Here is an 18,664-nt window from a genome sequence, read left to right as displayed (position 1 = left end):
ACAGCTAACGCTGGCAGCACGGGGTTCTGGGATTGGTGGCTCTTCCAGAGCACAAAGAGGACAAAAATCCTCCAGAAAACCTGGAGCAGGCTGGGAAGTTTGGGTGTCCCCTTACATCATGTTTTCTCTGACGTACTGTATATTGGGGCGGAGCGGTGGCTCTGTGGCTGAGGATCTGTGCCTGTGGCTGGAAGGTTGCCGGTTCAGATCCTGCAGCTGGCAGAGAAATCCTCCTCTGTTGGGATCCTGAGCAAGGCCCTTAACCCCAACTGCTCCAGGGGTGCTGTACAATGGCAGACCCTGTGCTCTGACCCCAGGCTCTCTCCCTATCTGTGTCTGTGTGTCTCATGGAGAGCAAGCTGGGGTATGTGAAAAGACAATTCCTAATGGAAGAAATTGTAAAGGGTTAATAAAGTGATGTTATATAGTCACATTAATTAAATCCATCCATTTTCTAGCAGCTTCTTCCAATTCGGGGTAATTGGGGAGTCAGAGCCTATCCTGGCAAGTAAAATCATATACTCCAAGATAGAAAGACAGATACACAGCACACACAATTTTCCAGAAGACAATGAACCTACCAGCATGTTTTAGGACTGTGGGAGGAAGCCAGAGTCAGTTATTTAATAATTTAATGCTTTGAGTATTTAGTGACAAATCATTTCTGAATTCTGATCATTTGTGTTAGTCATAGATGATTATTCTGTTCTTGAAATATAGATGATTGTTTCCTGCTCCAGCTTCCTCCTGCCTTCCAGACACATGATGGGTAGCATAATTAATCTCTCTAAACTGCCCCAGTGCGCTTGTGCTTGTGGCTGTGTGCGAGATGAACTGATCTCCCATCCAGAGTGCTGTCACATCTTCTGCCCTGTGTATATGAGGCACAAACCTTACCCAGAATAAATACCTTTTGCATTGTTTAAATGGTTTGATGTCCCCCCCCATAAGCAATGAAGGGCTATCAGTTGTTGAATTAATTCTTTTCTATAAATACTTTGCCATCTCTTAATACATTAAAGCTATTCCTAACAGTTTGAACAACAAGTCTCAGAATCCTAACAATAGTTATTTTGACATCAATATTAAAGTTTTATTTAAAACATTAAAGTTTCCTGTTGGGTTAAAGCATCCATTTACCAGTATGAACACAAATATGACCTCACCAATACTTATCCTGCGATGGGGAAATGGGTTTGAAAGACGATCTTTTGATTGAACAGGGTAAGTGTTTTTGCAATGCTTTCAACTTGCTTTGAAGCCATCAGAACCATAGCCTGTTGTGAAAAAAAAACACTGTGGCTTCATAACTTGGTAAATGCATGCTGATGGAGCAGTAAAACAACATACTTTGTTGGCAAAACCATGTGGATGCTGCACAGTGGTGGTGGTGGAGGGGAGTCCCCATTACCTGTAAAGCGCTTTGAGTGGAGTGTCCAGAAAAGCACTATAAAAGTGTAAGCTATTATTATTATTAATGGTGTAGAAACAGCCAGGGCTCCCAAAAGCATTGAATTCTCCTTTGGTAAAGTGGAATTTACTATTGATGGAAGGTGCTCAGGGATTGGAGTATGTCCAAAACTAAATGGAGATTGAGTCTTGGCTGAGAGTGAGATGTGCATACCAATGTGATCACCAAGTGACACTGGCCATTTGACTTGAGAGGGAGACTCAATTTATTTGTCAAATCCTGTAATAAACTCTTTGTGGGGAAATCAGGTGACCAGTGTGCTGGGATAGCAGCCCAGAACTAGAGCTTCTGCTGAGTGCTTTTCCTTTGTTTTTGTCATCCCTGTGCTGTTTTTCCATTAGAACACATCAACAAAAATGATTATTTGACTGTTGTTTCCCCAGTTGAGAAAAAAGACTGTGATTCTCATGGAAAAGGAGACAAGTGGTAGCCACACTGCTGGAGCAGTCAACAGAACAGTACTTACAGCTTGTAAAAACTGAGATGGCGGCAATGAGCTGAATCAATTCTAATGGAGGTTCAACACACAAAACAAGAAAAGCGTTTGGGCCCGACTTTATTCCAACAGGCAAAGATACCGCACAGTTTTAAGAAGACTACTATAATACTAGTACTTAAGAAATCCATTGTGAACTCCATCAATGACTACAGACCAGTAGTCTTGACGTCTGTCATTATGAAGGTGTTTGAGCAGCTCATAGACAATTTCCTGCCCAGTGCGCACTTGGACCCATGTCAGTTTGCCTAAACAGCATACAGGTCAGTGGATGGTGCAGTCTCTCTGGGGCTCCATGATGTATTTCAATACCTAGCAGCACCCAGCACGTATACCTGGATCCTATTTATTGACTATAGTTCTGCTTTTAACACAATCACCCTTCTTAAGCTTTTTGATAAACTAGCAGAGATACTGTAGGTATTAACCAGACTCTGAGTTATTGGCTACTGGAGTACAGTAGGAAGCTGGTGGTGAAGCTGAAGGATACTATCTCTCAGCAAATCAACCTGAGCACAGGAGCTCCTCAAGGTTGTATCTTATCATCTCTCCTTTACTCTCTGTACACAAATGGCTGTACTTTACATTCAGATTCAGTCAAAATGTTCAAGCTCACTGAGGACTGACTCTTATAGGGCACATCACAAACAATGATGAGTCATTATACAGGAATGGAGCAGCTGAATTAGTTGAATGGTATAGCCTTGACAACCTAGAATTAAATGTCAATAAAACAAAAGAACTTGTGGTGGACTTTAGTGAAGACAAGGGAGCACCACTGTACATCAGTGGTCAGGTTATAGAGGTAGTGGAGAATTTTAAGTCCACTGTGGTCAAGAAAGCACACCAGAGGCTGTTCATTCTGAGACAATTTAAAAACGTTTGTAAGTGTCACAGGAAGCAATGATCTTTTTTTACAGATCTGCTATTGAGTGCTTTGACATTTTCCATCACTATTGTGGTATGGCAACACATCTGACCAGGTCAAGAAGCAGCCAGAGAGAGTACTGTATATCGCCTCCAAAATCTTCCTTATTTAGACTCCCTCTATCTCTCTATCAATCAATCAATTAATCAATCAATCAAATAATCAAGGTTTATTTATCAATGCACGATCAGTACAGCATAAAGTGGTGTTGTCAGCAATTAAATGCTTTGTCCGTGAGCTCGTTAATAGGGATAGAAGAGTAGAAGGACAGGAATGTATAGGGATTAGATTAACGAAAAGAAAAGAAATTAGGATACAATAAATTACTACTCTACTGAAACATTAAAGCCTTAAAGATCTTTGAAGATCCTGCCCACCCCTCCCAGCCTCTATTTACTTTCCTTCCCTCTGGTAGGTGGCTTAGGTCTATCAAGATAAGGACTTCTAGGTTCTGTAACAGCGCCCACTCATATGCTGTGAAATGCATAAACTCAGCACTTTAATTTGACAATTTTTGCATGGCTTATAGTTATTCTGTCAGGTCTCACTGATATTTATTTTATTACTGGTATGTGTTAAGGATGGTATGTGAGGTTGTGTTGGGTGGATGCTGTCAATTATTGGCTCTACAATACAATATTTGCATTGTATGTCTTTAATTCTATGAGCTTACCAAACCAATATTTTATATATAGTTAGAGCAATAAATTATTGAATTGAACCTGAACCTTGAACTTGCATTGGAAATTATTTTTTTGTCTTCCCACTTAAACTTAAATGTTTATTCTAGCATTCAACTTAGATATTATAGACTAAATTTGGCCCCAGTCTTACACAACTAAATATGATTGGTATTTGCTGGAAAATGTGGTCGCAAAATTCCAGAAAACACAGATACTATCTATTTTCTATAACCACAAACTCCTTAGAGACAACTTTTCTTTCTCTTTTTCACTCTGGGGTGAAAAGAGGATTATTATTCTAGCAGACATTTTTAATGAGAATGGTCTGTCCTCCTTCAAGATCCTGCAATCTCAATAAAAGCTACATGGTTACTCTTTCTTTTTTACTTACATCTTCATTCTGCTATGCATGCCTCTAGTACCCCCTGCACAGTGAAGCTGTCTACACACCTAACCTATAATCTACTGGTACAAAAGAAAGGAATTGGTTTACTCTGCATTTTCTGTAGATTTTTCATTCCAACTCTTCCTATTTTGGAACAGGAACTTGAATTCTTTAGATCAGGAAATTAATTGGGACATTATAAATATAGCTTTCAACATTCATCCATCCATTTTCTTACTGCTTTATCTAAAACAGGGTTGTAGGGTTTTGGGGGGAGCCTAACTCTAAGGCAGAAGGATGGATACAACCTGGATGGGGTCCCAGTCCATCACAGGGCACACACAGATACAGACACTCACACATTCACACCAAGGCCAATTTTCCCAGAAGCCATCAGTATGTCTTTAGACTGTGAGAGGGAACTAGAGCTGGAAGAAAGCTATGGGAACATGGAGAGAACATACAAACTCTACACCTACAGCATCCCAGGATGGAACTCAGGACCCAAGAGCTGCGAGACAGCAATGCTTAACCACTGTGCCACCATGAAGCCCCAGCTTTAAAAATCCTAATCATGAAACTATTGTCTTCAGGCAGTGTATTTGACCCATTGTTCACCACATCTTCCCCATATGGTCCTTTGTTTACTGTCTGTCCAGAGGACATTGTAAGCACTATTTGGAAATGTCGAGATGTTTTGAAAAACAGTTATTGTTTTCCACTTTTCTAAACAAACATACAGTATGCTTTGCTTTATAGTACTCTAGATAGTTTACAGTACTCCTTAAGTTATAGTACAATAACTTTGATCTTGTCTCTCAGAAGTAAAACTTATTTGGTTGGCTGATCACTCACCACGGTTTTTTATCAGAAAGTAATAAAGGACACAATGACTCCAGAAGAGGAGAGGGAAGTCATTGTGTCCTTTTTTACTTTCTGATAAACTTTATGCGGCGTTTTCTACTACTTATATCAAAGGTGATAGGGAAGACAGTACAGGCTTGGAGTGCTTTAGCTGTCGTGATTTAATTATTATTGCACAGGGCTTCTACCATGGGTGCATAACTATGAAATTGTTTATAATTACGCATTTGTTAAAAGCTGAAAACTTACATGTGCTCTACTTTATTTGTAAAGTCTTATCATACGACAAGTGGAAATGTTTATTTTATAACTCAAATATACTGTATATTGCCCACTCATCTTTGCAAAATATTTAAAGACTGGAATATCAGCTATGATTTGCGCAAAACGATGCTGCAGTATTCAGGTTATTAACTCGTACAAGAATGACAAAATAAAGTAAACGCCAGGGGGAGCTCACCACCCACGCTGAAACTCGAGGCTCGTTTCCTAGCGACGAGTCTGTGTACAGTAGTCGCGGGAGAGTACACGGAGACCAACACACACGAATTTTTCTTTCTGTCCGAACTTCATGCAGTAAGCAGAAGTGCAAAAAATTAATAGAAACTGAGATGTACAAACTGGAGCTACCAGCGGATCTTACTCAAGCCGCTCACCTCGAGAGGAGACGAAACGCAGATGTTCAGCGGCAAGAGAGGATTTTCAACGCCAAAGTCAGAACGATTGGAGTAAGGGGCTCTATATGTTCTATACTAGACGTCTTGCATTTTTAACAGTAGTTTTTTTTTCGCAATACGTGAATGATTTATATCCGGTAGATCAATAATTATTCAGCACACAAAATGATGTAACGATTAGATTGAGTTTGATTTCTTATAGATTATTTTCTGTTTCCTTCTTAAGCTTGAATATGTATAAACAAATTTACATCTGTATTTTTAAATTACATATACTGTACAGAACCCAGCGACTTCCAACATCGACCGCTTCTACCCACAAAAGGTGTAACTTTATAGTTATTTTCACTTGTTTTCAGTGGTGTATCATTAGTGTTGCAACAACGGAAATCTACTTATTTAATGTTTTATACTTGAATATCATTATCTAATAAACGAGATTTGTATCGTGTTATTTTCACGATTTTTTTATTTTCTAATTGTTCACCGTACTGTGCATTGACAACGTATTATACAGTTTAATGATACATTAGCTCTCCTCAAGAACATCTACATTCTGTGGGTTACAGGGCCTCCTCCAGCTGCACCCCAGAGCTCTGGATTTGTATCCCCAGTGATATCAGAGTCACCTACCCTGAGTGCATTTAAATCTAACCCCAAAACCTTTCTTTTCAGAAGACTCTTAGTGTCTGTATCTGCTTCATCTGCTCATTTCAGTGGCACTTCTAACCGCTTGTCTTTCTTATATGTACAGTATTTACTTTGTAACCTGTGGTCCTTTTGTTTCTACACCTACTGTATCTACTTGAGATTTGACTTTTAAAGGGGCTATATAAAATAAAGTTTTTTATTATTGTTATAGAGAAACATGATCAGATTTTCCCTGGTTCAGAAAAAAAAGATCTGAAGTATACTGGCTTGTCACTCTTCTCACACCCCCTTTGCTAAATGGCTTTGCATACTAATCTGATCAATCTACCTACAGATCCAGTAATTCAAAATGCACGGAGTACGCTGTGTTAAAAGGCGGTAGGCGTGGCGCATCATACTGCATTTTAATTGAATGATGATAATAGTATCTAGACATTTATCAGAAATGTTTCAAATTGCAGAAATGTCCTTGGACTAGCACAACAATCCATCTGGATCGTCTTATATTGGTGGAGAGCATTTGGATAAAATCAAATCATTCTACTTTATTCAAAGCAGAATAACTGATATTTTCTTTAATATTTAACACAATTTAGCGCCAGTCTGCATGTGCAATGCCTTTTCTCAGTTCCTTCATTTTGAAATATCTAGGTGGATAAAGAAGCATTAGATTTCCAAGTGAAGGAAAAGAACATAAAAGAAGACAAAGAAGCTAGGATACTGAAGGCCTATGGTGAGTACAGTTTTCTGACATGACAATATTAAAAATATTAAGTCTGGTATGGTGGTGCAGTGGTTAGCGTTGCTCCCTCACAGAACTGGTTCCTCTGTTCAATTCTTGGGGTGCTGCTGTCTGTGTGGAGTTTGTATGTTCTCCCCATGTACTCATGAGCTTTTGCTCTGGACATACTGGTAGGTTGATTGGCTTCTGGGGAAAATGGCCCTGGTGTGAGTGTGTGCTTGTGTGTGTCATTATGTGCCCTGCAATGGACTGGAGTCCGGTCCTAGGTGTAGCCTGTTGCTTTTCAGGTGTGGCTTCTGCTCCCCCACAGCCCTATGTTAGGGAATATTAGGGACCCTATGCAGAAAAACCAGGAAAAACTCCAGAGGCGTAGCCAATTTAACAGTCCGAGGTCCGAAAGCCAAAGGTAAACAAGCCGGTGCAAAAGTACAAAATCAGAAGCCAGAACAATAGTCAAAGTAGCAAAACTAAACCAAGAGATGTAGACGGAGAACTAACCGGGGTCAGGAAGCCAAAAACCAAGAAGTAATTAATTGGGAGAATCGAAGTAGCTCTAGCCAGGAAAAACCCTAAATAGGCTGGGGGAAATGGGCTAATTGGGAACCGTGCTGGAATGCGAGTTGGAATGACGAGTCCTCCGGGGGTGTGGTGTAACACCCTGTATTAGAAAAGGTGGTAAATGAAGAGAACAAGAGTGCAGAAATGTGCAAAAAAAAAAACAAGGAGTTTCTAAAAAGAGAAAGTAAGAAGTCTGTAATGTTATTTTTTTTATTTTTATGTGAAGGATCCCATGCCTTGTTAGGAGTTTACAATGAAGTGTTTAAGAATTGTTGTATTGTTTGGCACATTTCTGGCCAGCCAAGGTCTCTTAAATGCAGATGCACTGTAATTCATCTATCCTACGCTCAGGTTTAGAAGGGAAGAGGGGTCTTGGTTTATTGCCACGACTGACCTGAGCTAACTGCCTGACTCTCTGACCATGTTTACACCTTATAAGGCAACAAACAGTGACTGACCAATCATAAAAATGTGTTCGATTTTGCTCATCTTCAACAATAAAAGCCTGTTGTTCTGTTTGAAAAAGCGAGTTAGGGACGAGGTTATAACCTGTTAAATTTGTCTGTCCTCCTTTCTTTATTGCAATAGAGAAATCATGATTTTATTCGGCAGAACTGTGTGTGGTTTTCATTGTGGAGTCTAACATACAGTATGCAAGATCTTTAATACAGATCTTCAATGCTCCAGCATGCAGGGATCTTACGTTTGTAAAACCAGATATCTTGAAAAGAAAAAATGGGTGAACCTACACTCTGAGTTAGTAATGCCCTTACGTTTATTCCTTAAGCCGAAGACCTCATCTGCGCTGACAAGGTGGCCTGTTTGCTGGAGCAAAGGCAGAAGACGGATGTGAGAAAGCTGTGCAGGGCCACTGATGAGTTCCGGCACAGCTATCAGAAGCCGGAGGACAGGCGGGAGTTCGATCTGAATGACCCCGAGCAGCTGAAGAAGGAAGCTGCAGGAGACGGCTCAGGCCAGAGGCTGCAGGGGCTGCTGGGAGAGGACCTGACCCAAAAGGAGAGGCGCCGCAGCCAGCAGGAGCAGTTGAGAGAGTGGTCACTGCAGCAACAGAGGGAGTTCAAGGAGGCCAGAGAAGACCAAAGAGCAGCAGGTATATTCTGGGAAACTACTAAAAATATGTTACAAAAGAGGCCATTCTACCCATTGGTGGTGGTGGAGGGGAGTCCCCATTACCTGTAAAGTGCTTTTAGGGGAGTGACCAAAAAAGCGCTATATAAGTGTAAGAAATTATTATTATTATTAACCCATCTAGATTGCTTGATTGCTAGTAGCTATTTGGTCCATGTCATGTCTTGAAATAAGCCTGGGTTTTGGCTTCAATAACGTGCCTGGGTAACTTGTTCTATAATTAGCCCCATAATTAGCCTTTTACCACACTATTAAAATGGAATATCAGTATTGTCCCCTCCTACTTTAAGCATCTATTGCTACGGGACATTTTTCTGTAAACAAGAGGTGCCTTCTGTCCTTCAACCACCTGCTACCATTACTGTTGTCGTTGTGACTCAGGTCTCTTCCTAGTTTTCTCTGCTGAAGAAACCTCAGCCCAACCTTGGCAATTGAAATGAAGCAGTAAAATCACAATATTCAACACACAAATATGTAATCTAAAACTCCTTTTGGCTCTGTCCTATTGGAAATAGAAGACCATTCCATTTACAGTTAATCTTTATTTACCCCACAGACTCATTTCTACCCTCTCCTTATCAAAATGAATCTGAGTGGTATAAATCGGGTTTCTTTCAGTTTTCTCTGGGAGAGTAACACAGTCTACTCTCTTAATTGTTCTCAAACCAAGAAGTAATCGCTTTAACACATGAAAACCTTTTTTTCAACCCACTTCCACCCCCCAACTTCGGAGGACTTCTCTATTTTTTATTTTTCACTCTCATTTTTGTTCTTATAAGACAATAACAAGCAAAATTACATTCACAAAAAAAAAACTTCCTACCGATATTCTTAACATCCAGTGCCATTCAAGTATGTCTCTAATAGGCCCCAAACATTCCTATACTCATTAAGTTTCCCCTGTAAATTATATGAAATCTTTTCAAATTTAATTTGTGATATAGCCTCTTTAATCCATTCTTTGTACGATGGTCCTGTAATGTCCACCAATTTTCGCAATATTATTTTTTTAGCAATAAACAGAGAGTCAAAAAAAATATTTTGATGTTGAATTGCTACTTTAACCTTTGATAAATCACCAAAGATACATGTAATGGAAGTAAGTGGAATTGAGATATTTAGGTGCCTGAGAGCTTTCCCCACTGTGGAGGTCCAGAATGTATGTGCTGACAATACCATCTTAATATAGTCAAGATGTCTTCCTCCCTGGGTCACTTGCCCCCTTCTCTTACTAAACCTGCATTCTGGCTCACACCTGAAGAAGGCTCCACGGCCAAAATGTTGTGTTTTCTTTCTTTCTTTCTTTTTTTAGCATGGAATAAACCCATTACTTGTTAATTTACTTTAGGTAGTATTGACATCTTGACTATATTAATTCTACCCCACATGGAAATCGCCATCTGAGTATGTCCCCATTTATTTTATTTAACAAGTCTCTTAACATCTCGGGTAGCTTTCAAGCTAGACTTTATTCACAGCCCCAGATACCCTATCTCTGTTGTAACTCGTACTGGGTGAGCAATCGTATGATTCAATGATAATGAATTAAGATACATAAGTTCTGTTTTGCTCCAGTTGATCTTATAACCTGTCATCTTACCAAAACTTTCAATGACATCTACTGCTTATGAACATTTTCATGAACACCTTTTATCTGGACTGATGCTCTTATTTTTCAGGTTAAAGGTTCAAGTGCTAAATTAAATAGTTAAGGTGAAAGAGGACACCATTGTTTGGTGCCTCTATATAAACAAAAAGGTTTGGATATACAGCTGTTAGTCACTATAGATGCCTGTGGACTGCGATATAAGATTCCAACCCATTTAATAAAATATGGACCTTAACCAAACAATTTTAGTACATTAAATAAGTACTTTCATTCAACTCTGTCAAAGGCCTTCTCAGCATCCAGTGTGTATATAGCTGATGTTGATTTACTGAGATTAGCGTGATAAATCAAATTAAACAGCTTTCTTGTATTATCTGAAGAATATCTATTTTTCATAAATCTTCTTGGGATCTTGGGTAATTGACCCATCCATTTTCTTGATGCTGCTAATAGTATTGCGCATACAGCGCTTTTTTAACCTGGCTGCAAGCATTTTCCCTGCTTTTTCCCCCTCTTCACAGAGATTAAGTTGTGCTCTACTTAATGCACTCTCTGTTTTTACCCTTAATAACTCATTATATTGTAGCTGTACTTGCATCAAATAAGCCCAGTCTTGTTCGTTAAATTATTTTGATAATTTAAGCTGTATAGCCTACATTTTGGTGAGTAGGCAACCTTCTTTTGACTCCCTGTGCTTTTTATGAAAAGTAGCAATTCTAATGAGTTCCCCCCTTAAACAACACTTAAGTGATTCCCAAATAACATTGGGGTCAGAGACAGAATTTAAATTGGTTTCCAAAATTTTGAATAAACTCTGCTCTACTTGCCTTTTAATATCAACCTCTTGTAGTAGGGAGTTATAGTTTTCCATCTTCCTAAAGGTGTTATTATGTCAGGTAGTGGAAGTAATAACTGTCTAGGACTATGATCAGAGATGGCTCTAGGATGAATAACTGCATCCCTAGTGTGTTGCATGATATTTTGAGAAATAAAGAAATAATCAATTCTGGAAAAGGATTTGTGTCTATCAGAGAAGAAAGTATAATCTCTTTCTGAGGGATGGAGGACTCTCCATACATCTGATAACTTACGTGCATTGATCAATTTGTGAAGTGCTAGGGCTGCTTTAGAAGGTTTGTTCACTTGTTTCCCATGAAAACCTGACAGGCTGAGCTTCTTGATTTCAGGAATGAGGAGGGATTGCTCTTGTGGTGAATGTACTGTGTTCTACAGATCATAGAATCCAGTCTGCTCCCTCACTTGTGGATTTGAAGGAGAACTAAGTGCTATATCATGAAACTTCATTTGCACGAGGCACTCAATGTCATTAATAGTAGCAATATTCCATGCTATTTATAAAGCAAAAATATATAATTGCAATCTTTTGCCTGACAAAATAGATCACACTACTTTGTCACACTACACATCTTTGATATTATAGCAGGTGAGAGAAGGAGCTTTTAATCCCAGGGATATGTTAAAATGTCGCTCTCTTGAGAAAACCTCAGATACTTCCATGAGTATGCTGAATACACCCTTCTACAGGTTTCTGACATTTTCAGATTTCATATTTATAAGGTTGTGACAACCAAAACCAACAAAGAGAATAGCTAGCATTAAGAATGCATTGCTTACAAAAAACTCAAAAATCAGTTTTGTTTAGCATTGGTCTAGGCAGTAACTCTAGCAGTGTTGGGGGGTTCATGTCTGTGTATCTTTCTTTGTAAATTCTAGACAGGCTTTATGACCAGACCCGAGTGGCTCTGGATAACTGTGTGCTGGAACTGCAAAAAATCCAAGAGGAAACCAGGAGAGCCGTGGCTGTATCCATTAAAGATTTCAACTTAGCCAAAGTAAGCTTCTTCCATACTGTAGACATTCTTTTGAAATTCATAACAATTATCTATCCATCATCATCCATTGTCTATCATCCTCAATTATCTGTTGAGGCAGCAGCTTTGCTGCTGTGCCTTTCTAATTCATTAAGCCTTCTATTATAAAATATCTTTTTTGAACTGCTGTCTTTAATTTTCAGATACTCTCATGGTGGATATCATTCAGACTTGCTGTAAAAAGATTAAAGTGGAAACATCGCTTGCCCTCTGACTATTTGTAGATTCTTGTGTACATTACATAACAGTTTTTATTTCTATTAGTGCTTGTGCTACACCAAAAAATAATAATAAACTGAAGGGTTTTTAAAAGTATGTTTCACAGTACACACTTACTGTAGTTGAACACAGATGTGCCTGTTGATTTAACACCAGTCCTCTTTAGAATACAATTTCTTGTGCTGTATTTTTTACTATTTTGTCTATACAGCAGTTACTCAACCAATCTCATCACTATGAGAATTACATCTCTATTAAATCTCTATCACAGGATATAATTTTAATTGTGCTTAAAAGAAAACAAGTAATCAAAAATAAACATCATTCACTGTTTCATCAGTGGTGACTAATGAGATTCACAAACATTATGTTTTGCTTACAATAGACGCTACATTACTCTTTATAATTATGTTGAGGAAAACACAAAAAGTCATAGTAAAAAAGCAATAGCGCAATTTCCACTACTGTAGTGCTAATGAATCACTTTGTTTTACAAATATTGAAAGATAACGAATCTTGTTTTCCACAAAATTAGGAGAAGGCGTAAATAATTACAAAACCAAATGCAAAATCTTCTTGTTTACCTCACAGCACAGTTTGGGAACTGGTAATGTTGCATGATGTTTTAACAAAATTATTCATGTCATTTTGAAGGAATGCAAAAAAATGGAGGCAGTCGTGTAGAGACTGTTTATCTGACATTTTAAAGCTGGACACCTGTCATGTGGCTCAGTAGCAGAGAACTGACAGGGCTTATGACAGATATGTGACAACTAGACACTGCAAGGCTGGCATTTCTGGAGGTCAGGAATATTCTTTCTGTGCTGCTGTTTAAATTCAGTCTTTACAAATATGTCCCTTTTCCTTACTCAACATTTATGTTACACAGGAGGTTGTTCATAATGTGTCTGAGGTGTAAAAGCACATAGAAATGACCTAAGCTTTTCAAGTCTATCTCTGAGAGAACAGGGGGCTTAAACTATATAACTATTAAACTCTCTGGAATGCCTTTTGTAAAAAAAAATACCTATTTTAAGACTATACTGAACTGTGGTGTGTTTTTCAACAGGCTGCTGACAGAGCTGAGAAAAAGAAACTGGAAAAACAGCAAGAGGAAGAAGACAACCAGGTGGAGATTTCCAACCTCCTGCAGGGAGACCTTCTGTCGGAGAACCCTGAACAGGCTGCTAGCATCCTCGGCCCTCAGCGTATTCGACCGGACACCTGGAAGGGGCTCAGGCCTGAGGACCTGCAGGAGATTACAAACTTCCAGCTCCAGCAAGCACAGGACAAAATGGTAAGAATTAAAATAGTAATGATCTTGAATTTAATTTTAAAAAAATTCTAACTTACTCTGAAGTACGTTCATGAAGATAATCTGTTTGTTCTGCGTCTTTATATACGATATTACTGGTAAAATATGAAATGGGTGACACTACTTTGTGATTTGTTTAGATGCTGCCCTTTGCTTCCAAGTCTACCTCTTGAAGTGAATGACAGTAATATCGGCATGCAGAACCAAAGCTTTTTATTGGCGTCGAGTCGTTCTTAAGCCACCCTAGGAAATGTAATGTGCTTGTAATGTTTAATTTATTGCAGCGGTTTCCTTCCACCTCCCAAAGACTTGCTGGTTTTGCTAGTGTCTCTAAATTGTGTAAATGTGTGTGTAGCATGTGTGTGGTTGCCCAGCAATTCACTGACAACAGTCCAGAATGAAGTCTCAAATAGCCCCCTGTGGTTCCTGGTTAGAACCCTGCCTGAAGCAGCTCTTACTATGAATAAGGAGCCTTTTGATTATGGATGGATAGATACCGCAAATGTCTTTTTTCCCCTTCATCTTGGCTTCTCTTCTCATAAAGGAACACAGCCTTGTAGTGGCCAATCGCTCCTTGTGTATTTCTCGCAGAGGGCCAAAGCCGAAGAGCGTAAGCAGGAGCTGGAGTGGGACAGGTACCAGGTGAGCTGTGCCCGTGCTGCCCTGCTCCTGGAGCGCCAGCAAGCCAGACTCAACAAACAGCTTCGCAGAGCCCAGGACAACATCAACGCAAAGCTGTCGGAGCAGCAGCGAGCCCGGTGAGTTTGCCGAGGAGGTTGGAAAGGGAGTTACTCTATTGATATTTTACTCTTAATTGCCTGACGTGATATTTACATAAAAACAGACAATGGTACTCATTCCGAATCACAGTCCCCAGTAGATTCAATTGATAGGGAAACAAGATAGCTTGAGAAATAATACAATTTGTAGACCGTAAAGTGGTTCTTAAAGGGGAATGCTATTTTTATATTCCGGGGTTGGGAAGAATCAGCATTGATGAGTGCATTTCAAACCACAATAAAAGTAAAAATGTACACAGTCTTTTGTAACACCTCCAATTTACAAAACAGAATAAACAAAATTTCCAGATATGTGCAGCGTCATATTCTGCGATTCAGAACTAGGCAACAAAACTTCTGATAATGTGATGTGGCCCTATGACATTGTAAACAAGCAGACTTGTGAATACTTCTCTTTTAATCCAATAGAAATATTGCTCTTGACTTCAAGATAGACCTTATTTGTTAACTCTGCTTGTAGATCACGTTGGAAACTTTCTGGGGTGAAATAACTGTTGCACAACCTGTACTTATTTGCTCATACATCACATTACATTAGCTGCATCACTTCACAATTCTCACGAACTCTTGCTCGTGACGAGACTAGAGCTTTGCAACAATATGGTACTTATAGCAAGCACTTTCACAAAGTTCACGATTTTGTGCTTAATTCAAAATTAGAATTTTTTTTCTAACTTTATTTTGTTACCCAAATTTGAGAACTGGTCTGAGAAATTTGGCCTGCAGTTCCCCTTTAATGGACTTCGCCTTAATCAGAGATTTAAATTCAGAAAGGAGCCCAGAACTGCAGTGTTTTGGCCTCAATACACCAAATAAGTCTTGGATACTATATTTAATGCCATTGGTGGTTGATATGCCTTGTGTGCTAACTAATCCAATATTTACACCTCCATTTTCAATGCCATTCAAACTCTCCAATAAATAAACCTCTTTTTGCATTCTTTGTAAACATATACAGTTGCAAGAAAAAGTTTGTGAACCCTTTGGAATTACCTGGATTTCTGCATTAAATACTCATAACAATGTGGTCTGATCTTCAACTAAGTCACAATAATAGACAAACACAATCTGCTTAAACTAATAACACACAAACAATTGTACTTCTTCTTGTCAATATTGAACACGTTGTTTACAAATTCACAGTCAAGGTTGGAAAGAGTATCTGAACCTCTAGGCTAATGACTTCTCCAAAAGCTAATTGGAGTCAGGTGTTCCAATCAATGAGATGAGATTGGAGGTGTGGGTTGGAGGTGCCCTGCCCTATAAAAAAGGCACACAAAGGGTGGTTACAGACAGAGTCTGCTCTTCTGAAGAAAGAGCTGTTCATGTGAATCATGCCCTGATCAAAAGATATATCAGAGGACCTTAGAAGAAGAATTGTAGAGATGTATAAACCTGGAAAAGGCTACAAAAGCATTTCTAAAGGCCTGGGTGTTCATCAATCCACAGTAAGACAAAATTCTACAAATGGTGGAAATTCAGTACTGTTGTTACTCTCGCTAGGAGTGGGCGTCCTGCAAAGATCATGGTAAGAGTGCAGCGTGCAATGCTGAAGGAGGTGAGAAAGAACCCTAGGGTAACAGCAAAGGGCCTGCAGAAATCTCTTGAACTTGTCAAAGCCTCTGTTCATGTGTCAGCTATAAGAAAAACAAGAATGGTGTTAATGGAAGGTCACCACGGGGGAAACCACTGCTCTCCAAAAAAAACATTGCTTCACGTCTCAAGTTTGCAAAAGACCACCTGGATGTTCCACAATGCTTCTGGGACAATTTTCTGTGGACGGATGAGACAAAAGTTGAACTCTTTGGCAGAAACGTGAAACTCTGTTTGGAGAAAAAAAAGCACTGCACACCAACACCAAAACCTCATCCCAACCATGATTTGGGTTTGGGGCTGCGTTGCTGCCTCAGGGCCTGGACAGCTTGCTGTCATAGAGGGAACAATGAATTCAAAATTGTATCCAAATTTTACAGGCGAATGTCAGGGTAGCGGTCTATCACCTGATGCTCCATAGAAGTTGGGTGATGCAACAAGAAAATGACCCAAAACACAGGAGTAAATCAACAACAGAATGGCTTAAACAGAAGAAAATTTGTGTTCTGGAATGGCCAAGTCAGAGTCCAGACCTCAACTCATTTGAGATGCCGTGGCATGACCTGAAGAGAGCTGTTCACGCAAGCTATCCCAGAAATATCAATGAACTGAAACAGTTTTGTAAGGAGGAATGGTCTAAAATTCCTCCTAACTGTTGTGCAAGTCTCATCAGCAGCTACAGGAAATGTTTGGTGGAGGTTATTGCTGCTGAAGGAGGTTCTACCAGTTACTAAATACAAGGGTTCGCATACTTTTTCCAGCCTGGACTGTGAATGTTTAAAGGATGTTTTCAGTATTGGAAAGAAGTTCCATTGTTCATGTGTTATTATTTTTAAAAAGATTGTTTATCTATTATTGTGACTTAGTTGAAGATCAGACCACCTTATTATGAGTAATTAATGCAGAAATCCAGGTAATTGCAAAGGTTTCGCAAACTTTTTCTTGCAACTGTATGCATCACGTGTTTATTGACAGGCCCTAGTTCTCACCAAGAACAGGCTTTCCAGGGTAAAATTACAGGCCTCCAAACTATTATTTCCAAATGTATTCATTATGTTATCACCACTTCTGTTCCTGCCTCCTGCTTTCAAGAATAGAAACTACACTGCATGCTGCTTCAGCAGTGTTCATGAGTCTAAACCCACATTGCAGACTTCCTAAATACTAAACCTGCCATCTCCTTTCCACAGCTGCTCAGCTACACTATAAATAGCCACTTACTTCCTTTAGTCAGTCAAAGACGCCAGATTACTTTCAGCATCAACATCTGCTCAAAGAACAGTTGTAAAAAGCCTCACACGTGCAGTGTATTTAATAAGGGAAACCATTACTTCAGGGTAATTTGTATCCTGCAGCACTTTATTTTACCACATGAATTAACATCAACCTCTAAAATGTTTCCCCCTCATATAGTTACCAAAAATAAATTCTATTTCTAAAGGTTTTCCATGTCTTGGTTTTACATAACCTTTGTACATCCCACTTTAGTATCACACTGTATTTTCATAGTTACTTTTGACAACTGCTTCAGAAAAACAAGTATGGAGGCTTGAGTCATAGCAGCATTTGAGTTCAGCATAATGGCCTTGTTTAATACTCATTGTCTTCCATTCTTACCAAGGGCTCCAGTTACCAATGTCACCAAGAAATAGGATAGTAAAAGTACTGCAAACCTTCAGCTTCCAGTGTGTGTAGGAAAAGGGGTTTAAAGCATGTTTCTAATTACCCCTTGCAACTTGCAGTAGGGTGATAAAGTGATTACACCCCCTTAAGAGTTTATAATTCAAAACTTTTAGACAATCCAGACCTACAACACATGGAGATGCTGTGGCAGGGCCTAAAGAGAGCTGTGTGTACAAGAAAGCTCTCAAGCATCACAGAGTTGAAGCAGTTTTGTAAGGAAGTGGTCAAGAGTTCCTCCCAGCCGATGTTCCCTAAATGTTGATGCTGTACTTCTAAAATGTTTATTGTAATCTTGTCACTTTTATTCTTCTTTGGCATGTCTAGGGACCTGATGTTTCACTCGTTTTAGAGTTTCCAACTTCCTTGCCTACTGTATAGGGCCCTGTGGTTATCTTTCAGTTAAGACAGTTAATCCCAAACACTCATATATATACTTTATGTTTAATCGACAATGTAATAAATGTTAATGATATGTTTTTTATCTACTGTCATGATATAATACTGATGAGAAAAAAATTCTTTAAAACATAATACCTGAATATTTTAATCACATCTCCTTTTCTCATTGTAGGAGGAAGAGCCTGGAAAAGGAGGTGTACACTAATGCTCCCGATGATCGCTACTTTGCACAGTTTAATACAACCAGTCGATGAAAGTGACTTTTAGGACGATGCGGTTACATTTTTATCTTTTTAATTTACACTGTAATGAGCTACAGCAATAAATCTTCAGTAATAATTACAGTCTGTGTTTATGGGGATCTTTTAATCCACAGAAAATATTAAACATGTTAGTTTTGGTGTAATCTGACACCATCATAGAAAACTTATTGCACATACATTTCCAACAGATCAAACCAATAGGTTTTGATAAATGGTCCACAGAAAAGTCCTTTCTGAACACAATGTTTTAATGTTAGAAAATTGCAAAGTATTTTTGCAACACCCTA

General features: G+C 39.0%; 1 protein-coding gene across 1 annotated transcript; it reads left to right on the top strand.

Annotated features, from left to right (window-relative positions):
- The first annotated feature begins 5,337 nt into the window (after positions 1–5,337).
- Positions 5,338–18,450, top strand: ribc2 (RIB43A domain with coiled-coils 2). The gene is made up of 7 exons (XM_088923927.1): positions 5,338–5,555; positions 6,807–6,888; positions 8,243–8,566; positions 11,948–12,066; positions 13,394–13,621; positions 14,231–14,397; positions 18,287–18,450. The coding sequence occupies exons 1-7, from the start codon at positions 5,439–5,441 to the stop codon at positions 18,366–18,368; spliced, it is 1,119 nt and encodes a 372-aa protein (XP_088780053.1). The 5' UTR covers positions 5,338–5,438; the 3' UTR covers positions 18,369–18,450.
- Positions 18,451–18,664: the final 214 nt, after the last annotated feature.

Source organism: Atractosteus spatula, chromosome 8 (assembly GCF_055471065.1).
Source record: "Atractosteus spatula isolate fAtrSpa1 chromosome 8, fAtrSpa1.hap1, whole genome shotgun sequence".
Lineage (NCBI taxonomy): Eukaryota > Metazoa > Chordata > Actinopteri > Semionotiformes > Lepisosteidae > Atractosteus > Atractosteus spatula.
Note: the sequence above shows the minus strand (reverse complement) of the source record. Positions and strands in the feature narration are given on the sequence as shown.

Excerpts from the sequence above, each read along its gene's own strand:
- ribc2 (XM_088923927.1), top strand. The coding sequence starts at position 5,439 with ATGTACAAACTGGAGCTACCAGCGGATCTTACTCAAGCCGCTCACCTC. Across the intron at positions 6,889-8,242 it reads TAGGATACTGAAGGCCTATG|CCGAAGACCTCATCTGCGCT; the intron begins GTGAGTACAGTT and ends TTATTCCTTAAG. Across the intron at positions 8,567-11,947 it reads AGAAGACCAAAGAGCAGCAG|ACAGGCTTTATGACCAGACC; the intron begins GTATATTCTGGG and ends TGTAAATTCTAG.